This window comes from Diabrotica virgifera, chromosome 10, assembly GCF_917563875.1.
Source record: "Diabrotica virgifera virgifera chromosome 10, PGI_DIABVI_V3a".
Classification (NCBI taxonomy): domain Eukaryota; kingdom Metazoa; phylum Arthropoda; class Insecta; order Coleoptera; family Chrysomelidae; genus Diabrotica; species Diabrotica virgifera.
Genome location: NC_065452.1, coordinates 80,743,909 through 80,767,894, shown reverse-complemented (window position 1 = coordinate 80,767,894; position 23,986 = coordinate 80,743,909). Strand labels below are relative to the sequence as shown.

At 32.7% G+C, this 23,986-nt stretch overlaps 1 protein-coding gene across 1 annotated transcript in view; it reads left to right on the top strand.

Moving 5' to 3' along the window:
• LOC114340054 (protein MON2 homolog) overlaps positions 1 to 22,159 on the top strand; it is a gene marked incomplete at its 5' end in the record, with an annotated part of 58,032 nt that extends 35,873 nt beyond the window's left edge. The window contains 4 exon segments of the mRNA XM_028290771.2: positions 6,546 to 7,927; positions 14,311 to 14,727; positions 14,790 to 14,872; positions 18,904 to 22,159. Coding sequence (XP_028146572.1) covers positions 6,546 to 7,927; positions 14,311 to 14,727; positions 14,790 to 14,872; positions 18,904 to 19,085 — 2,064 coding nt within the window.
• Between the last annotated feature and the right edge of the window lie 1,827 nt (positions 22,160 to 23,986).

Below are 23,986 nucleotides of genomic sequence, written 5' to 3'. Positions count from 1 at the left end.
AGTTCGCAGAGAATAACGAGTAAAGAAGACACCTCGACACCTTACGGTATAAGAGGATCATTGATTATGTTATTGTGACGTGATTTTGTCACCCGACTGTTTTCAGCTCCTTGCCTATTTATTATAATAACAAAAAGGGTCTTGTTTACCGATTTTGATTTATGAATGCATTCAAAAGGGGGACCTTTTAACAGGTATATTAACCTCGGTATTTCTTTCTAGAAAATGCTTATTTGATATTTATGTAAAATAACCCTTCGATTTTTATGCTAGAATAAGATGAATTCTTCCGTAATAATTTTTCTTATTCTGGAACATTGTAATAATGTATAAATAGAGGTTTTTGGAATTAGTAAGTTAATTGTGAATTTGAATACGTCGGTGTATTTTGATGTATCGGGCGCGCTATATTTTTGTAATTGTAATTATGTAAATAAATTAATAGATTTGGTGTAATAAATAAATTAGATATCGTAGTTTGTAAAATAAAAGATATAAATTCAGTGTCCTTCATTTGTTTAGAAGTAAGTTATTAAAAAATAAATAAGGTCAACAAAAATTCAACTTAGTGCCTAAAAACATAAATAATAAAATAGTAAAGTCAACCGCGTAAAGTCAGTTTTATAACATTATGTTATGTTATAGCCCGGCTACACACTACGTCTTGCCTTGTGCAGTTCAAAACTGTGCAGGTATGACGGAACAAAAGACGGTACACCGTACGTTGTCTACACGTGAAGATTACGTAAAAACTGGACTGCGCAAACTTTAGTCTTTCGAGAACTCTACACGATGAGCAGCACGGAAGAGGTTTTTTTAATGGAAGCGTTATTGTATTGTTTATTAGGTATGCTTCATTTTTCTTATTCCTGTCGGAATATTCTCTACTCTTTACCTTCCATAATGCCGACAAAGATTTGTATACGTACATAAATTCAATTAAGAATTGTTTTGAAACACTTCTATTTCGTCTGGTCTTGGTCTGTCCACCTTGAAAACTTTTGCGGAACTGAAGAACGGACTGAACTTCCGGCCATACGTTCAAGTAAATCTGTAGAACCTAAAACTGCTTAGGTAAAATCTTCAGCATGTCGACGAGAGTACAGGCCGCGCTTAGAGGCCTGCGCGCGATACCGTCTTGCCGTCCATACACACGCTCTTAAGCCATGGTTTGTTAGAACAGTGAGCGACGCACGGCATACGGGTACAGCAGAATCTGTTGTACTCGACGCACGGCAGATTTGAGCGAGTCGGTTTGTTAGCATATTCTGTCGCTCTCAAAATAGTTTGAGTTTGACGTTTGTTCTTACGGAGAACAAACGTACGTAGAAAAATGAATTATGACAAAATCAAGGCAATAATTTTATTACTCCTAGAAGAGAAGGAGGAAGAAGACTTGATAATATTAAATTTAAATAAAAGAAATTTCAGAGTATTCAGAAATTTCTCTTATGTGAAAGATATTGACGATTTATATTTATGTTACCATTACATTGACAAAAATTGTTTCGAAGAAAAAGCAAGTATAAAAGCAAGAAGAAAAAATAGCAAGTATATATCTCTGGCTCTTGGAGCCAGGAGTAATAAATCTTCTAATACAATAGTAAATAGAAATTCGGTTATAGTTCGGTTTCGGTGAGGCATATTATTGTGTCTTTGAAAGACACTACTGAAAGGTTTATAATACCTTTTGTTAAAAGCAGCCTGCTTTTCTCTTTGAATATTTACCCAAAGTATTGACCTGAAAACAGGTCAATTTACAGAGAACTATGTACATATTTAAAAATACGAAAATATAATAATAAAAAATGAGATATTCAAAGCATACGTTAATAGTGATCAGGGATCTGTAGAATGGCAAGACAAAAATTGTGTCACGTTTTTAATAATAACGATACACTTTCTTTTGTACCAACGTTGTTTTATTATAATGCATGCTTCAGTTTAATAAATAATAGGAATAATACCAATTAAATACTAATAATATCAACTTAATACAAATGACTTTTTCCTTTATTTTGTGCAATTAAAAATATGTCAAATCATGTAAACTTATTTTTGTTTGAATAAAATTAGTTTACCACCATATTGTACACTGTGAGTTCAGCTGAACGATTGCGTCCAAATCAAATCTGAGTTGATTCCAACGCACACCGTCGACGTACACTGCTGTCGATCTTCGGAGAGCCCAACTAAGCAGAACCTAACAATCCGTTACATACAGAAACCATTCCTTTGATTTGGACTGACGTGCGCGGCGTTCGACTGACTATGAGTTGTGCGTCGCTCACTGTTCTAACAAACCGTGGCTTTATCTGCACAAACGAGTCTCTGCAGGCATGCTCTCAGACAAGACGTAGTGTGTAGCCGGGCCATTAGAAATCTATTGCCCTATCTTAGCAGTATTTACTGCATTCTCGGTGTGAATGTCTCAATAGTAAAAAATTATATTTAGAGACAACAGCGACAAATTTAAATATACCAAACGACGTCGCATGTGCACTCATGACCCCCTCCCCTCTGTCGTATACCGTCGTAATAAGCAAATACCCCCCTCCTACTTTTCCACGACGTAGTTTATGGATGTTCCCTTCCGTTCTTTAGAGTTCTCATTGTTATATACTATTGCGTCCATTAGCAAATTATTTTTTATTACTTTGCTTACTTGATAGTTGGATTTGGTTTTGGTTTTGATTCAGAGCACACCACGGGGCGTTCTGACGAATCCAAGAGGGGGAAACATACGTAAACGGATGGTGGTGGTCTCTGAAAAAAAATTTAATATCAAACTGCCTTTCATTACTTTATAGACGGGGCTGTATCGTCGCCACCGTTAGCGAAATTATTCCGATTCGATTTTTTTGCACAAACTTACTCAAAAAGAGGTCGTTTTAACAAATCCACAGGGTGCCAGGGGGTGCCGTGGTCGAAAAATTGTTTAAACAATTTTTTTAAACAAATTCACAAAAATAATTTTTTCATTTCGAATAATTTTTTTTAGATAACTTGGGTCATTCTGAGCAAAAAAGGTTTTTTGTCATTTTTCTCTCAAATTGATTGTTGTCGAGTTATACGCGATTTAAAATTTGAAAAATGCGAAAATGGCTATTTTCAAGGCTTAATAACTCAATTAAAAATTATTATTATAAAAGTCAAAAAGTGACCAAATCAAAGATTAAAACCCCGAAATTATTTCGATTAGATTTTTTGCACAAACTTACTTAAAAAGAGGTCTTTATAACAATGTTTACACAATTTTTTTTAAACAAATTCACAAAAATAATTTTTTCACTTTGAACAGATTTTTTAGATAATTTGGGTCACTCTGAGCAAAAAAGGTCTCTTGTGATTTCTCTCTAAAATTGATTGTTGTCGATTTATACGCGATTTAAAATTTGAAAAATCCGAAAATGTCCATTTTCTAGGCTTAACAACTCGATTAAAAATTATTATTATATAGCGGTAATGTTAATAATTAAAAATAACAGCTTTGTAACAAAATAATGACAAAATTTCTTCAGAATCTTGAAGGTAAGGAGTGGTTTTGAACTTTGATTTTGTCACTTTCTGACTTTCATAATAATAATTTTTAATCGAGTTATTAAGCCTTGAAAATGGCCATTTTCGTATTCTTCAAATTTTAAATCGCGTATAACTCGACAACAATCAATTTTAGAGAAACAAGACACCTTTTTTGCTTAGAATGACCCATACAATCTAAAAAAAAATTTGTACGAAGTGAAAAAATTGATTTTTTGAATTTGTTTAAAAAAATTGTTTAAACAATTTTCCGACCGCGGCACCTCTCGGCACCCTGTGCATTTGTTATAAGGCCCTCCTTTTAAGTAACTTTGTGCAAAAAATAAACGAATCGGAATAATTTACCTAACGGGGGCAACGATACAGCTTGGACTATAGCGCTAATTGTTAATAATTAAAATTAACAGCTTTGTAATAAAATAATGACAAAAATTTCTTCAGGATCTTGAAGGAGTGATTTTAAACTTTCATTTGATCACTTTCTGACTTTCATAATATATTTTTTAATCGAGTTATGAAGCCTTGAAAATGGCCATTTTTGCATTTTTCAAATTTTAAATCGCTTATAACTATAGTTGATTTTTTAACCAAGAGGAGTAAACTAAAAGGACAGATTCACACCCAGGAAAGTTACTAGAAAAGTCACCAAATTCATCTTCTTTTTTCGTTGATCATATCATCTTTCGATGATAATCCCTACATATTATATTATACTAACACATTGCTAAAGAGTTCTAAAAACAACTGTTTTTCTATAAAAGTAGACTAAAAATCTAAAAATTAAAGGAATAATGCAGAAAACACAAAAAATCGCCGATATACTTAATTAACCTATAAAATGACAGAAGTGCCAAAATTTCATAAATGTCATTAGTGTCAAAATTTAATAACAGTGGAGTAAACTTGCCTGCGGTTGGACCAATTAGAAACAAGCATTACGGCGCGGTAAATTTGAATCACTCCTCTTGGTTAAAAAACAAACAATAGACAAGAATCAATTTTAGAGAAAAATGATAAGAGACATTTTTTTGCTCAGAATGACCCAAGTTATCTAAAAAAAATTTATTCGAAATGAAAATTTTTTTTTGAGAATTTGTTTAAAAAAATTGTTTAAACAATTTTTCGACCACGGCACCGCCTGTCACCCTGTGGATTTGTTATAAAGACCTCTTTTTGAGTAAGTTTGTGCAAAAAAATCGAATCGGAATAATTTCACTAACGGGGGCGACGCGCGACAGTAGAGCCCCGTCTATTAGTTCAACTCACATTCTGAGTACTAGGAATCAAAATTCGTTGAATTTTTACCTAGATAAATTGACGGGTTGTGGAATGCATATTGTAGATTCCGCATGTCTATTCATTTATCGTTCCCTATGCCTTGTAACTTGTAGAAGGCTCGTATTCAGGTTGTTACCAGAATTTTGCTTTTCAACATAAGAAATCTATTTATTTAGATATCTCGTTGTCTTAAATACACTCAGGTGCAAAAAATCGATCCACTAAAAATTTGGTCATTTTTGAAGTTTCGAATTTCCTAAACCTGTTGTTGGATTTAACTGATTTTTTTACCACGTTATAGCCTTATTCATTGACAATATCGCTGTAATAATATTGTTGCTAGACAGTCAAACTGTCATTGTATACCGGGTGTACGAATCAAATTGTGCCTTTTTCTCAAAGTTCGCATCACCCTGTGGACTATTCTAGCATTTATAAAATACTGAAATTAAAACCTAACTATAGCCCCAGGTTTTCTTAACATTTTGTCTTTCGATTCATTCGCTTATATTGGATAATGAAAAAGTTAGGTACTTTAACAACTGGCCATGTTCGTCATAAGTACACGGTTTTTTTAAAATAAGTGCGGCAAACTTTAAGGGGTAATTTTACACATTAAAATAATGACAGTTTGCTTAATAATCATATGTCCGCAAACGCTTCGTTTCCGAGATACGGGATGTTCAATATTTTTTTACAAACTGACAATTTATTTATTACTTTAAAACCAGTTAAGATATGCAAATCAAATTTGGTGGGTTTTAAGACGTAGTTATTGCACATTTTTTGACATACAATTAAGAATTTTATATTCACCATTGGCGTGCGTACGGGTAATATTATGAGTCATAATTCCCGTTTGCGCGCCAATGGTGAATATAAAATTCTTAATTGTATGTCAACAAATGTGCAATAACTACGTCTTAAAACCCACCAAATTTGATTTGCGTATCTCAACTGGTTTTAAAGCAATAAATAAATCGTCAGTTTGTAAAAAAATATTGAACGAAAGTATCTCGGAATCGAAGAGTTTGCTGACATTATGATGATAAAGCAAATTGTGATTATTTTCTCATGTAAAATTACCCCCTAAAGTTTGTCACACTTATTTAGAAACACCCTGTACTGATGACGAACATGGCCAGTTGTTAAAATACCTAACTTTTTCATTATCCAGTATAAACGAATGAATCGAAAGACAAAATGTTAAGAAAACCTGGGGCTATGGTTAGGTTTTAATTTCAGTATTTTATAAATGCTACAATAGTCCACAGGGTGATGCGTACTTTGAGAAAAGGCACAGTTTGATTCGTAAACCCGGTATACAATGACAGTTTGACTGTTTAGCAACAATATTATTACAGCGATATTGTCAATGAATAAGGCTATAACGTGGTAAAAAAATCAGTTAAATCCAACAACAGGTTTAGGAAATTCGAAGCTTCAAAAATGACCAAATTTTTGGTGGATCGATTTTTTGCACCTGAGTGTATTTTACTATATTTTACTGTCATTTACCTGCTTCTTGTTATTGTTTTAGATTGGGGACTTTTCCCCCTCTAGATTATTTTGAATTAGGTTATCCACTGCTTCTATATATTTAAATAACCTTTCTTTTTCATCCACATGTAACTAATGTTAATGAAGATATTTCCTAAACATTTTGTTTTTTTATTTTCGGTAAAATAAATAGTTAAATAACCTATAAAATATTTTTATCTTTTCAGTGGAATATATCAGACTACTTTCACCAAAACCAAGGAAAATTGAGCCAGGCTTCACTGGAAGAGAGCACAGTCCTTCCTGATTTTCCTGGCACCGTTAATATGCCTAGTTTTGACAAGCTCTGGATGTGTCTGTATTCCAGCTTAGGAGACCTATGTGTGGACACCAGGCCTGCTGTCAGAAAATCAGCTAGTCAAACCTTATTTTCCACAATATCTGCTCATGGTAGCTTATTAAAATCATCAACATGGCAAATTCTCCTTTGGCAAGTTCTGTTTCCATTGCTGGACAAAGTTAGAAGTCTGTCAAACTCCGCAAGTAGCGAGAAGGTAGATGCAGGCGGCAATATCCTGATCCATCATACCAGAAATACTGCTCAGAAACAGTGGGCCGAGACCCAGGTCCTCACCTTATCGGGAGTTGCTAGAGTATTCAACACAAAGAGACAACTCTTACAAGTTTTAGGCGATTTTCCTAGAGCGTGGTCTGTTTTATTAGAATTCATAGAAAATGCAGCTTTAAGTAAAAATAATGAAGTATCCATAGCAGCTCTCAAATCTTTCCAAGAAATTCTCTTTCAAAGTAAAAACCAAAGTACAGACAATAAGACTTTAATAGATGATAAAGATATTTGGGTGGTGGCCTGGAAAGTCTGGGTGAAAATTGGTACTGAAATAACTGTGCCCTTAATTGACAACGAATCCCACGAAGATTTTTACATTCCAAGTCAAACCTTTCTCACATCCTTAGTTCAAATATTTCCTTATGTGTTTCAACATGTTAGGAATACGTTCACTTTGGACGACCTAAGGCAATTAGGAACAGTTCTCCTAAACGCTGTGAGCATTCCTGTTTATGGAGAAACGCCGTACATAATATCTACTTCCTCTGATATAATTTTGACACCATTACATGACGGAGTGCTACATGTCATGGAACTTCTCCAAAAAGAGGCAATGCAAAAGAATAACTCAAAAATGATACCAGAAATATTTAAGCTGTTGCTGTCTTTTTCGAAGTTCACGTGTTCACCTCCAACCTTTACCAAAGTAGACAACAAGCAAAAAATAGCAGATTGGGTCACAATGAACTATGTGCCCTTTGGCGAAAAAGCGGTTTCAATGGTAGTTAAGCTATATGAAAAGACTGCTGAAAATAACGAAGTTATAAGTGCTAATATATTAAGAGAGATTATAGTAACCCTTCATACTCCTCTAGCTCTAAAGTATAATTGTGTTTCAAATAGTATATGGAAGTTAGCAGCAAACAGTCTTTTAACAGTTTTAAAAGTGGGACTAAAGGTTGCTAGAATCCATGGAAACCAGTTTGCAACTATGTGGAACGAACTATATAATACTCTTAATGATTTTCTCTTTCCAACAACGTAAGTAACATTTTTCTATTCTCATACTTTAATAATGGGTCAATCCAAGCCAAGTGGTCCAAAGGTCCTTGACTATTTTCAATATTTTTTATTTTTCTACTCTTTAAACTTCAGTCTATAGAGAGTACAAAATTGTATACATTTTATTTTTAAAAAATTTAGTTTGCCGATTACGGCCATTTTTGTTAAAGCGTGTCGTTATCATTTTCACAGAAAACATGGCTTCGCTCTTTAGCCAATATTTTTACTGAGGTTTGTCCTAGAACAATAAATCAAAAACCAAACTTTTTAGAAAAGTATGCTCTAAAAAAATTGCCTGTAGCATTATTTAATTTTAAACTATGTACCCGTAAGGCCTTAAATGAACCTCAAAGTTGGAAAAGGTAAACTGATAAAATTCCATTTTCAGCATTTTTTTAACAGCATAAGGCAAGTTGATAATGGTTTGTAATTTTTTTCTGGAAAAGACATACGTACATACTTTAAATAAAAAAAAGTTTGAGCTTTGAGACTTGAGTAATTTTTTTCAAAAAAAAATCTCAAAAATGTAATTTTTTGAAAAATCTCAAAGTTTGACTCCTTAATTCCCTGATGGGCACGGATGAAAAAATTTAAAATTTGGCTGAATGTTAGCCCCTAGCAAGTAGAATAAGAAGTAAACATTTCGAGTTGCAGACTTACGTCATATAGGAGTAACAGGCCTGAAAAATGGTCAAAAATCAAAATGGTCAAAATTTGAGCGTTTGTGGGCAGGGTAATTAAAATTAAAATAAACTGTCTAATGAAATAAAAATTAATGTATTTTCACCAGATTTCACAATGAATACAAATTTATACCGGGTGGGCCAAAGAAAAGAGTTCACATCGATATTTGACAATAGTACCTATTAGATTTTAAGGAAGTGCCGAAATAGGTCCATTTTTATTTTTATTATATTGCAACTTTTGGGATACATTTCATACTACGTGACGTCAGCCATCAGAGCGTGATGACGTAATCGATGATTTTTTTAAATGGGAATAGGGATCTTGTGACAACTAAAAATACATTGTACTGCTGTCATAAAATAGAAAAATATTTATTTCACAAATAAACATTTCTTTTCGCTTAAATTAAATCACAAACAGCCTCCCGCCTACCTCTTGACAGTTTTGACATTTAATTTAAGCGAAAAGCAATGTTTATTTGCCAAATAATATTTTTTTTTCTATTTTATGACAGTAATAAAATGTATTTTTAGTTAAATAAATTACATACATTCTTCTTTGTGTGTCAATTAATTTAATTCAAAAATTACTTTTTGGCCACCCTGTATAAATAATTACATTATTGTTTATACTACTGAACAGAGAATTGAACACTTTTTCAAATGAGATAACATACGACCCCTATTGCCATTTAAAAAATCATAGATTATGTCATCACGCCCAGATGGATGACGTCACTGACGATGACACGTCATGGAGACGTATGAAATATATATAAAAAAATTGTAATTTAAAAATAAAAATCGACCTGTTTGGGCATTCCAGTAAAAACTAATAACTGCCAAATATCAAGCTGAACTCTTTTCTTTGGCCCACCCTGTATAAATTTGTATTCATTGTGAAATCTGGTGAAATTAGATTAATTTTTATTTCATTAGACAGTTCATTTGAATTTTAATTACCCTGGCCGCAAACGCTCAAATTTGGACCATTTTGACTTTCGACCATTTTTTCAGGCCTGTAAATATGAGGTAAGTCTGCAACTCCAAATTTTTACACCTTATTCTACTTGCTGGGGCTAACATTCAGCCAAATTTCAAATTTTTTCATCCGTGTCCATCCGAGATATAAGAGGTCAAACTTTGAGATTTTTCAAAAAATTACATTTTTGAGATTTTTTTTTTGAAAAAATTTACTCGAGTCTCAAAACTCAAACTTTTTTTATTTTTAACGTATGTACGTATGTCTTTTGCAGAAAAAAATTACAAACCATTATCGGCTGCCTTATGCTGTTAAAAAAATGCTGAAAATGGAATTTTATCAGTTTACATTTTCAAATTTTGAGGTTCATTTAAGGCCTTAAGGGTAGTTTGAAATTAAATAATGCTATAGGCTATTTTTTTAGAGCATACTTTTCTAAAAAGTTTGGTTCTTGATTTATTGTTCTAGGACAAACCTCAGTGAAAATATTGGCTAATGAGCGAAGCCATGTTTTCCGTGAAAATGATCGATACGCTTTAACAAAAATGGCCATCATCGGCAAACTAAATTTTTCTAAAATAAAATAAATAGAATTCTGTAGTCTCTATAGACTGAAGTTTAAAAGGTAGAAAAATAAAAAATATTAAAAATAGTCAAGCAACCAACTTAATTTATATTGGCATGGATTGACCCTAATATCAGTTATGATTTCAATACCTGTATCATAATCGGCTTCATTATAATACAGATTTTTAACCAATATAATCGCGAGATGAATCGCTCTGTCTGGAGCTTGTATTATATAAGAAAATCGCCGCTTCGCGGCTCGTTTCGTATCCGTCATACTCGCATCATAATAACCATCATTAAATACTCGTTGCATATTATACTATTTTGTGTCATACAGCTTTCTTTCTTTCTCCTCTTCCTTATACCCTTTCAGGTGTCGGATTTGGGTTTAGTTTAGCTACATATTCACCCATCTCTACCACTCTTTTCTGTCTTGTGCTATTATTTTCATTTCTTCATATTCTGTTCTGGATTTGGTTTGTTGTAAACCTTACTGCTGTTATTTCTTTGTGCTTTTCTTTCTTCATATGTCTGATTGTTATTCAAAAGCTTCTATTATTTGTTACATGGGTTTCCTGTAATTTTTCTCCAGACTCTTCCCACGTCTTTGTTTTTAATTGTCTTATGGTGTTTTTCGCTAATCGTCGCAGCCTTTTATATTCTTCTTTATCTTCTTCCAGCTCGGTTTCAATGTATTTTTTCCATGCTATTTTCTTTTTGAATGATCATAGAAAAAATCATGTATAAAACTTGCATTTAATTGTCATTATGATCTTCTTATCTTTGCATTATTTTCTTATCATTATATCGTTCTCGATCTTGTGCGGCATGTAACAATTGATCTGCTGATAAGCCAGTCCATTGACGAAGGTTTCGGAGCCATGAATATTTCTTTCGACCAATTACTCGTTTTTCCGTCGATCTTTCCATTGAGTATTAACTGCAGCAACCTGTATCTGCTACCTCTCATTATATGCCCCAGATATTCAAGTTTTCTCTTTTTTTATCATCTTCATTAAGTCACCTTCGCCTTGACCTACTCTGTTTAAGACTTCTCTGTTTGAAATGCGTTGATCCCAAGATATTCTGAGCATTCTACGATACGACCACATCTCAAAGGCTTCTAATTTGTTCATCATGTTAACCTTCATGATCCAGGTTTCACATCCATATAGTAATACAGGATACACATAACATTTTAGGAACTTGATTCTTAGTTGTAACTTCAGCTGAGAGTTGCTTAGAATAGATCTAAGTTTCATAAATGCTCCTCTTGCAATTTCTATACGAGTTTTAGTTTCTTCATCCGGATTTAGTGTCTCGTTTATCCAACATCCTAGGTATTTAAAATGGTTAACTTTTGTTATTGATTCATCACTGACAATTAGTTGCATAGGGCCGACGTCTTGTTTACTAACCACAAGTAACTTTGTCTTTGTTGCATTTATGTTAAGTCCGTTATTGGAGCATTCTCTAGTGACTCGATCTATAAGGAATTGAAGATCTTCGATATTTTCAGCCATGATCGCGGTGTCGTCTGCATATCTGATGTTGTTAATAGTTTCTCCCCCGATTCGAACTCCACATTGTCCTTCCAAGGCTTCATTAAAAATTATTTCTGAGTATACGTTAAACAAAGTTGGGGATAAGACACAACCCTGTCTGACACCTCTTTGAATGCAAATTTTGTCTGTTTCTTTGCCGTCTACCAGAATAGAAGCTTCTTGATTCCAATATAGATGTTGTAAAAGTCTCAGATCTTTATCATCTATTCCAATCATTTCTAGATATTCAAACAACCTATCATGTTGAACTCTATCAAACGCCTTCTCAAAATCTATAAAGCAGACGTAAATTGGTTTCTGTACTTCCCATGATCGTTGAAGTAATGTTAGTATTGAGAACAAAGCTTCCCTTGTTCCCAATCCTTCTCTGAAACCAAATTGTTTGTTTCCCATTGTCTCTTCACATTTCTGCTTGATTCTATTAAGAATTATCTTATCTTATTGATAAGAATTATGATACTCGTATTATATACGAAACTCGCCAGTTCGCGGCTCGTTTCGTATCCGTGATACTCACATCATATTGACTATCATTAAATGCTCGTTGCATAATATAATATTTTGTGTCATACAACAAATCGACTGAATAACTTTCTATTGTTTGTATTTTAGATGTGCTGCTGGGGAAAATCGCCGCTTCGCGGCTCGTTTCGTATCCGTCATAGTCGCATCTTAATGACCATCATTAAATACTCGTTGCATAATATACTATTTTGTGTCATACAGCTTTCTATCTTTCTCCCCTTTCTTATACCCTTTCAAGTGTCTCTCATGAGACACATGCAGCTACTCTCAAATGGAAATATGCAGGACACAACAGCAGACAAAGAGATGGAAGATGGAATGAAGCGATAACTCACTGGAGACCTTGGGACTACAAAAGAGGAAGGGGCAGACCACAGACGAGAAGGTCGAATGACCTAAAAAGATACGCCGGGACCAGATCGGCAGCATTAGCACTGAACCGAGAAGAGTGGAAAAATAAGGGGGAGGCCTACGTTCAACTTTGGACAAATGAAGGGCAATAGATAGATAGAGCTTAACCTTGTATAATCACATTATCAGCCTTCACTTTTTTTATTATTTGGTATTATGTAATAAAGCTTAAGATTCAGATTGATTTACACTAAATATCAATTAACTTTTCATTATAAATTTCGGAAACATTACAAAAATAGAAACAAATTAAAAAAAACTGAATATTCGCATTCGCATCCGCATTCGCGAATGTCGGTAGCAGATATTCGCATTCGCATTCGTATTCGCGAATGTTCAAAAAATGACATTCGTTACATCACTATTAGCTACATATTCACCCATCTCTACCACACTTTTCTGTCTTATGCTATTATTTTCATTTCTTCATATTCTGTTCTGGATTTGTCTGGATTTGGTTTGTTGTATCCCTTACAGCTGTTATTTCTTTATGTTTACCTTTCTTCATATGTCTGATTGTTGTTCAAAAGCTTCTATTATTTGTTACATGGGTTTCCTGTAATTCTTCTCCAGACTCTTCCCACGTCTTTGTTTTTAATTGTCTTATGGTGTTTTTCGCTAATCGTCGCATCCTTTTATATTCTTCTTTATCTTCTTCCAGCTCGGTTTCATTGTATTTTTCCACGCTATTTTCTTTTTGAATGATCATAGAAAAAATCATGTATAAAACTTGCATTTAATTGTCATTATGATGCTCGTATTATATACGAAACTCGCCAGTTCGCGGCTCGTTTCGTATCCGTCATACTCACAACATATTGACTATCATTAAATGCTCGTTGCATAATATAATATTTTGTGTCATACAACAAATCGACTGAATAACTTTCTATTGTTTGTATTTTAGATGTGCTGCTGGAGAAAATCACCGCTTCGCGGCTCGTTTCGTGTCCGTCATAGTCGCATCTTAATGACCATCATTAAATACTCGCTGCATAATATACTATTTTGTGTCATACAGCTTTCTATCTTTCTCCCCTTCCTTATACCCTTTCAGGTGTCGGATTTGGGTTTAGTTTAGCTACATATTCACCCATCTCTACCACACTTTTCTGTCTTGTGCTATTATTTTCATTTCTTCATGTTCTGTTCAGGATTTGTCTGGATTTGGTTTGTTGTATCCCTTACAGCTGTTATTTCTTTATGTTTACCTTTCTTCATATGTCTGATTGTTGTTCAAAAGCTTCTATTATTTGTTACATGGGTTTCCTGTAATTCTTCTCCAGACTCTTCCCACGTCTTTGTTTTTAATTATCTTATGGTGTTTTTCGCTAATCGTCGTAGCCTTTTATATTCATCTTTATCTTCTTCCAGTTCGGTTTTAATGTATTTTTTCCATGCTATTTTCTTTTTGAATGATCATAGAAAAAATCATGTATAAAACTTGCATTTAATTGTCATTATGATGCTCGTATTATATACTAAACTCCCCAGTTCGCGGCTCGTTTCGTATCCGTCATACTCACATCATATTGATTATCGTTAAATGCTCGTTGCATAATATAATATTTTGTGTCATACATACAACAAATCATACATAACTTTCTATTGTTTGTATTTTAGATGTGCTGCTGGAGAAAAAGGTTTGGATGAGATGGTTTCAGACGAAGCCACTGACTGCCAGATAATAGAACTGTTACGGACAGAAGTATTACCTTTCTCACCAAATATTCCAAAAGATTTTATAATGCAGGTAGTGATTCTGTTGAACAAAGGATCTATCCATTCAGCCACTAACGTCAAAACCGATGGTGATATTGAATTAACCCTTCGAGAAGAGTTTGCCAAGACTTGTTTTGAGACACTACTCCAATTTTCTTTGATCGATGGTGCTAAACATGAACTGGTGGTTAACGGAGATGATAAAAATAATGGTATTGCTGGACATTTGGCGGTGACCTCTTTACTCCATAGATTTCAAGAAGTTTTGAAAAAATACATCGAAGATGAAAAGCTTAGCGGAAAATGTCCATTGCCAAGGTAATTTAAGTAATAAAATGTTCAGTTAATATTTCAGATTTCAGTTTCATAATATTTTTTAGGTATCGCCTCTCTGAGATTTCTTTTGTATTGAAAGCTCTTACTACGTTAATAATTTCGATGAAAAAGGCTACAGTTGTGAAAGGTAAGCAAATACAAAATATTAAATATCTTATTTTTCATACATTACTCAAATTGGGATATCTACAAAACAGTTGGTATGCTTAGCTGCCTATATCAAGAAAGCGTGACTACCCTTCTGAATTCTCTCATGTATTTCTTCCTTAATTATTTTTCCGACTGAGTCTACCTATTTAAAGGTAGTTAAAATAGACTACTTCAAATTTGAAATTTTCAGTTTTCCCTAATCCCTTTTCTGTCTACCCGTTCAATCCCAAATATTTGATTTTTCTTTTATTACCAATCCCACTTTTCTGCTTCAACATCCAGCTTGTTCATGTATTTGATTGTCTTTTCTTTTTATTGTTACTTGTTAGGTTAGCTGCATATGCAATTGTTTGAGTTTCATTCAGTACATATTATGCTCTTTTCCTTTAATTTTGTTTTTCTCGAAACATTCTATGAAATTGAAGCGGGTCGGAGAAACTTGATCTTCCTGTTTTGTCCTATTATTGATTTTAAATTCCTCTGATATTATTCCTTGGAATTTATTTTGGCTTTGGAGTTCACTAAGCACATATTCTGTTGTTCTGTTAACTGCTTTGGGGTTCCTAGTTTCTTTAATGCCTTTTGCATTTAAAATATATCTATTTTATTGAAAGCAGTCAGTCAAAATTATACAGTATGTCCCTGTAAGTTGTATCCATATGGAAAACTTTTTTATTATTAATTTTACGAAAAAAAGTTATTCTTTATAAAAAGCTCTGCATGGTCCAAAACCTAAGATTTAACCATCAAATATCAAATTTTTTGAATATTATACGAGGAATGTCAAAAAGTTTGAATTTCACTCAAGAGTAAAGTAGCTTTATTTTTCGTAATATTGGAAATTGCTATTATGAAAAGTTGTTTGGAATTAAAAACTATATTCTAATATGTAATTACACCCTTCTAATTGAAAAAAAAAATTTTGAGAAATTATGGATAACTATCATTATTTTTTCAGTTATTTCAATTCTGATAACTCTTTTATTATTAATTTGACGAAAAAAAGTGATTCTTAATAAAAACTTCTGGATGGTCTGAAACTTAAAATACAACCATCTTATATCAAATTTTATCAATTTTTTACGAGGTATGTCAAAAAGATAAATTTAGATAAAAAGTAAAGTACCTTTATAGTTCAGAATATTTCAATTAGAAGGATGTAATTACATACTGAAACATAGTTTTTAATTCTAAATAACTTTTCATAATAACAATTTTCGATATTGTGAAAAATAAACGTATTTTACTCTTGAGCGAAATTCATATTTTTTGACATACCTCGTATAAAATTGATAAAATTTGACAAAAGATGGTTGTATTTTAGATTTTAGACCATGCAGAACTTTTTATTAAGAATCACTTTTTTTCGTAAAATTAATAATAAAAGATTTATCTGAATTAAAATAACTGAAAATAATGTTAGTTATCCATAATTTTTCTAAAAAAAAATTTTCAATTAGAAGGATGTAATTGCATATTAGAATACAGTTTTTAATTCCAAACAACTTTTCATAATAGCAATTTTCAATATTGTGAAAAATAAAGCTACTTTACTCTTGAGTGAAATTCAAACTTTTTGAGATACCTCGTATAATATTCAAAAAATTTGATATTTGATGGTTAAATCTCAGGTTTTGGACCATGCAGAGCTTTTTATAAAGAATAACTTTTTTTCGTAAAATTAATAATAAAAAAGTTTTCCATATGGATACAACTTACAGGGACATACTGTATAAGTTTCTTGTTATATTCTCTGGATTTCCGTAGTATATCTTTCAATGTATGTGATTCGTTTATTGTTGATCTTCCTGGACGAAATTCGCTCTGATAATCTTCTATTGCTTTCTCTGCTTCTATGTTTTTTAGTTCTGGTTTATTAAGTTGGCTACTATCTTATAAGATAAATTCAGAAGATTTTTCCTTATTCTCTTTTGTTTATTGGTGTGATAATTCCAGTCGTCTATTCTTCAGGTATTTCTTTACTGTCCCATATTTGTTTCTATATTTCTTTATGCTTACCACCAGATTTTAACAGTTCTACTAGTTTATCTTCTGCAACTTTACCATTTCTAGCTCTATTTATTCCTTTTTGTATTTCTTTCATACTTTAAATACCCATTTATGATTAAATGGTTTTATATTTTTATAAAACTGCTTCATTTTATGGGTATGTCCGTCTTGCTTTATTTCTTGTAGTTTTTATTAAGTCAATCGTTCTCTCTTCCCTTTTATAAGAAATTTGCACTTTTTCAGTCAATTTCATATGCTTTCTTATCTATCTTACTCCTTTTGCTTAGCATTTCGTCCTTGTTAAGCTTTTCTTGATTTTGGCATTTTTACACTCCTAGCAAAAACCTTTGTTATTTTCGTATTATTTTCTTCTATTATGACTTATCCTGTTGTGTCTGTTATCTATTTTAGTTGTCTCCATTTTCTACTGTTCTACTGTTTTTTTGTGTTTGTATAAATTTTGTTCATGGTCTCTTGGTACTTGTTTCGTATTGCAAGGTTATTGAGTTTATGTATGTTCCTTTCCACCTTTACTGTTTCTTAAAACTCTTGTTAAGTTTAAATTCTGTAATCTTTTCATAATAAGATAGTGGTGATCTGTTTCTATATGATCTGGTGTCAATATGTTACACTTTGTAAATCTTAAGTTATTTTATTATACACTCACCGGCACGAAAAACGGGCACCCCAAAAAATACGTAATTTTTGATGGTTCGTGTTTCCTAAACCTGTTGTCCGATTTAAGTGATTTTTTTAATATGTTATAGCCTTGTTCTTTAACAATATCGCTGTAATAATATTGTTGCTAGACAGCTAAATTTTCATTGTATACAGGGTGTACCAATTTATCTGTGTTTTTTTGTAAAAGTTCGGAACACCCTGTGGAATATTCTAGCATTTATAAAATACTGAAATTAAAACCCAACTATAGCCTCAGGTTTCCTTAACATTCTGTTTTTTGATTCATTTGCTTATGTGGGATAATAAAAAAGTTAGGTACTTTAACAACTAGCCCTGTACTTCATCAATTCAGGGTGTTTCTAAATAAGTGCGACAAACTTTAAGGAGTAATTCTGCATGAAAAAATAATGACCGTTTGCTTTATACATAAACATATGTACGCAAATGATTCGTTTCCGAGATACGGGATGTTGAATTTTTTCTTACAAATTGACGATTTATTTATTACTCTAAAACCGGTTGAGGTATGCAAATGAAATTTTTTAGGTTTTAAGACAAAGTTATTGCGCATTTTTTGACGTACAATCACCATTGGCGTGCATACGGGTCATACTACCCGGTCATGTTACCCGTATGCACGCCAATGGTGAATATAAAATTTTTAATTGTACGTCAAAAAATGCGCAATAACTACCTCTTAAAAACTGCCAAATTCCAATTGCATATCTCAACCGGTTTTAGAGCAATAAATAAATCGTCAGTTTCTAAGAAAAAATTCAACAACCTGTATCTTGGAAACGAATCATCTGCGGACATATGTTTACAAAGCAAACGGTCATTATTTTTTCATGTAGAATTACCCCTTAAAGTTTGTCAAACTTATTTAGAAACACCCTGTATTGATGAAGAACATGGCTAGTTGTTAAAGTACCTAACTTTTTTATCATCCCACATAATCAAATGAGTCAAAAAGCAGAATGTTAAGAAAACCTGAGGCTACAGTTGGGTTTTAATTTCAGAATTTTATAAATGCTAGAATATTCCACAGGGTATTCCGAACTTTTAAAAAAAAACACAGTTTGATTGGTACACCCGGTATACAATGAAAATTTACTTGTCTAGCAACAATATTATTACAGCGATATTGTTAAAGAACAAGACTATAACATATTAAAAAAATCACTTCGATCGGACAACAGGTTTAGGAAATACGAGCCATAAAAAATGACCCATTTTGTGGGGTGCCCGTTTTTCGTGCCGGTTAGTGTACATATACTCTATAACACTTTAACTAACTAATGTAATATATTTTTTCAGGGGACAATAATGCTTGGGAACAATTAATAAGTCTTTATCCTTTTTTGGTGGAATGCACAACAACAACGTCCACCCAAGTTTCTAGACCTCTAAGGGAAGCTTTACTACAGTTCTGTGATCTTTTGCAACCACCTCAAAATAGAAATAATAATGTTATAACGATTTCAGATTCAATAATATAGTCTTTTCATATTTGTACCTGTAAAAAATGGTCATATCTGTAACCATATGTGAACTGTCGGCAGGGGGATTTCATTCACAGGGTATTACTGCTATTGGAATCTCGAAAATTATAAATACATAATTCTTGAAAATAAGGTTCTTCATTTGTTCTATATACATATATGTAACCAAAGCTAGAAGAATAACATATGTAATCAAAAACAATTGTGTTCAGGAATGGCCGGATCTGAAGAGCGTTGTTTGATGCTGTGATTCTTAGAGCATGTTGGAAAATCGGTTATAGAGTATTTAATAAAAGTCTATATACTTCAACAGTTAAGGACAATGATTGAGTCATATCTTTATTATTATAAACAAAGCATTTAAAGAAAGATACAGATTCAGCGTAGACTTTCACGTGTGAGTGAATATTATAACAATACATTGTTTGCCGGGCTTATAAGCCGTGATAGGGATTTTTCTCTTCCTGTAGTTTTGTCTATAGATGCAGAAGGCATTATTAAAGACAATGTGAAATTCTTTTTCTTCTTCTTTTGTCATCATAACTCTGGATGTGTCTTTGTCTGTCTGGCTATATCCTTCCATTCAGATCTCTCTTCCATTGTCTTATATTCATGGTTTTCAGGACGTCTTCCACGTCATCCAACCATCTCATTCTCGACCTTCCTTTTTTCGCCTTTCTATCGGCTTCCATTGCAATATTTCGACGCCTTCTTGTCTCTGGATATGTCCCAGCCATGACAGTCTTTGACTTTTCACAAATTTTAAAATATCATACCCTTCATTCAATTCATTAACCTCCTCGTTTCTCCTGATTCTCTAAGTGCCGTCTTCCCCTTGCACCGCGCCATATACTTTTCTCAGTATCTTTCTCTCAAATGCCCTTTGCTGGGCTTTATCTTTTTTCGTCATCACCCAAATTTCACAACCATAGGTTACTACAGGTCTAATCAATGTTCTGTGTATAGGGTGAGGCAAATAACTGGCCTATTAGAAATATCTCGAGAACTAAAGGCAACAGAATCATGAAAATAGGAATAAAGGGTCATGGTCTATTAAATGAAAATATTCTCATCTATTTGCAACTTCCGGTTATAGCGGAAGTTGCTTGTAACTTCGTTATTTTTTAATGGAACACCCTGTATATTTTTACATTTTTGGATTCTCCTCAATATCTTCTTTTTATAAATATGAAGTTTTGTAATATTATACAGGGTATTTTAAAAGATATTACGTTTTTTTTTTAATTTCGTAGCAACATTCACACCCTGTAGGATTGTAGTTTGACATCAAAAATTCTACTTATGTTCAAGTGATTTTTAATATAGTCTACTATTGTTAAGAATCATTAGTATAGCTAATTTTTTAATTTTAGTATACAGGGTTGGTCGAAACTCGGAATGAATATTTTCTGAGTTTTCTTAAATAGAACACCCTGTATTTTAGTATTGTAATGAAATGATATTTCATGGTTCTTTTTTATTTTATAAGCATTCCCTATACCTAACTGCTTTAATTTGTGAGTTATCGGTGATTCAAATTAAACATTAATTGCAACAAAAAATACGTAAAATTTTATTAGGTTGGCCGTAACCATCTTCAATCACAAATAATTTTTTAAAAATAAATACTTATTAATCTAGACTTATCCTTAACATTACCAATAATGGTTTAGCTATCAAAATACCTGCGTAGTTAAGATTGTGGGTGCGATTAACAATTAAGCACAAATTAAAGGAGTTAGGTATAGGGAATGCTTAAGAAATAAAAAAGTACCATATAATATCATTTCATTGCAATACTAAAATATAGGGTGATCCATTTAAGAAAACTCAGAAAATACTCATTCCGAGTTTCGACCAACCCTGTATACTAAAATTAAAAATTTAGCTATACTAATCATTCTTAACAATAGTAGAATATATTAAAAATCATTTGAACGTAAGTAGAATTTTTGATGTCAAACTACTACAATTCTACAGGGTGTGAATATTGCTACGAAATTAATAAAAAAACGTAATTATCTTTTTAAAAAACCCTGTACAACATTACAAAACCTCATATTTTAAGAAAGAACACATCGAAGAGAATCCAAAAATGTAAAAATATACAGGGTGTCCCATTTAAAAGAACGAAGTTATAAGCAACTTCCGGTATAACCGGAAGTAGCAAATAGATGGAAATAGTTTCATTAAATAGATAAGTCCTCAAAACCCCTTCATTCAAATTTTCATGATTCTGTTACCTTTAGTTCTGAAGATATTTCTAATAGGCCCTTTATTTGCCTCACCCTGTATAGTCATTTTGGTTCTTTTGTCTAATAATTTCGATGCCGTCAATCTTATGTTAGCATAGTATGTACGATTTCCACTGGAAATACGTGTATTAGTTTCGATATTTACGGAATTCTTCTGATTGATTTCTGTGCCAAGATATGTGAAGGCATCCATACGTTCAATAGTGTAGTTGTCTATTACCATATTATTTTCATTGTCAGGTGTTAATGTCGCTTGTGACTAGCAATAAACAGGAAGAAATAACTCCATTGCATATAAGCCCGTAAAACAATGTATCGTTAGAAAAAACTACATAGCAGCACTGAATAGTTGTTCCCGTGGATTCACTCGATATAGGTTGGGTGCCTGATTTGTGTAGGTGTTAGATATGGATAATATAAAATGATTAAAAAATTAACATTTCATAATTACAATAGACAATGAAGGAACATGCAATATGTGTAGGCTATAAGTATTTTTAAAATTTAACATTCATTATAAAGGGATGTTCTATATTCTGTGATTTATGTAATATTGATAACTGATTTGTTTCTTATAATTTACTAAGATTTTGTGATTTTATAGAATAATTATAAAATTGCTGAGGTTCCAGTAGGTTATCTACCTTGTTCAAGAAGGCGAATATGTAATTATAAATACATTTCATTAATCTAGTAGAGATCCCCTTGCTGAAATTGTTTTATGATAAGGAATGTAGTTAATAAATATTAAGGCAGTTAGCAAATCGTAAAATAATTTTATTCACTACATTCACGAATAAATTATTAAAGTTTTAAGACACTTTTGTTTTTATCATTAATAGATACCCATAGTTTCTAGTAATGTTTTTATTTCAATATTTACACTAACCTGAAAAGGACAAATTATTATAATGTGATAAGTTGTGAACTGTCTTTTGATTTTGATAGTAAATCAAATTAATACGCCCTTGGAAAATAAAAAAAAAATTGAAAATAATATTGTTTATTATGTATAACTTCTTTCCTATGGATGGCTTCCTCCAACATTAAAAGATCCAAACTATATTGACCAGACCATGGAACTATTGGTAGTAGAAGAAAAGGTAGAAGGCTGAAGACCAAGAAGAAAATCTCCCAACACAGTGGACAGAACAAACGAAGACTGGTGGGAAAGTCCCTACATGAGGCTGTCCATCTGGTACATCAAACTGAGTATCCGTTCAGATTTCCGGGTGAGGACTATTTCAGGAATAACACCATTGCAGAAAAAATAGGATAGGGTCTTGAAATCCTGGAAGTCTTACAAATAATAGTGTGGAGTTAGTAGAGCGCTAAAAATACGAAGAGTACAAATTGCTTGCATTCAAGAGACTAAATGGAAAGGACAAAGGGCAAAAGAACTAGGTGAAAGATACAAATGATGGTATGTAGGGAAAAGTGACACTAGAAATGGAGTTGGTATAATTGCTGATAGATAACGTAGTAGAAGTTGTACGAACGAGTGAGTGAAATTTGAACTTGATAAAGCAGTATTGAATGTTGTGTGTGCATGACGCCTAATACTATCAAACAGGGGTGGGTACAAACAATCCAAGATAAGATAGAGAAGCAAAACTGAAGTACTAGGCTTTGGAGATAGAAATGAAGCTGGAGATGATATATGCTTGAATTAGCAACATCATTAAATATGGCGATTGTTCATACTGTATTGTACATAGGTGAGATTGTGAATACAATCTAAGGGTTGGACTGTATTTAGGATTGCTAGGTTCAAATGGGAATATAAAATATAGCAGACAGTTTTATACAGACAATATTTCATATGTATAATAAATTCTTACCAAGTTGTGAAACGTTGTAGATCACTAGAGCCGTGGTCACACACGAATTGAATTTTGATTGCCGCGCTACTGTATGCCGTCACTCGCGAAATATGTTCGTGAATACTGTTCATGCACGTATTGCTATTGTTCGTTTCGGTTAACGGTTGAGAGTAACAAAGAGATTGATGAGATGTACCGTCAAGAGATGAGCGGTACCGATTTGACCCGTCGAAAGATCGTGGCGAAGAGGAGTTTCACCCTCACGTGTGGCGAGAGGTACGAGAGAGAAGCTCACCCTTCGATGGGTATAGGAGAAGAGAGAAATTCCCAATCGCAAATTGTCCAAATATTGTCTATCTGTAAGGGTGAGGAGAGAGGGTAAGAAATAGGAGGGATAAAATGGTAACTATTGAACGGGGCTGGCTTGAGATTTATTTAAAGTTAAGGGTTTTAATAAGTGATTAAACACTGTAAAAAAATATAATAATATTTTTGACATGTGAAAATTGAACACATACATTCTTTCAAAAAAGAGAAACTCAACTTATTACGTACAAAAATGGACAAAACCACTTCCAAATAAATTATTTCATGTCAGTGAAAGAAAATATACGTTCTGCATATATAAGGCCTGCAAGGTAGTAGTAAAAGAGTAGAAAACATACGTTGCTTATGTTGGACCTCGAAGTAAAAAGTGAAACTAAACCAAAATATTGGAGAGGACCACGAAAAAATCAAGTGGTCGATGTTAAAAGATGAGAAATGTCTATTCAAGGAAAAAATTAGTTGGAACACGAAAGAAAGTCCGATTCAATTTCAA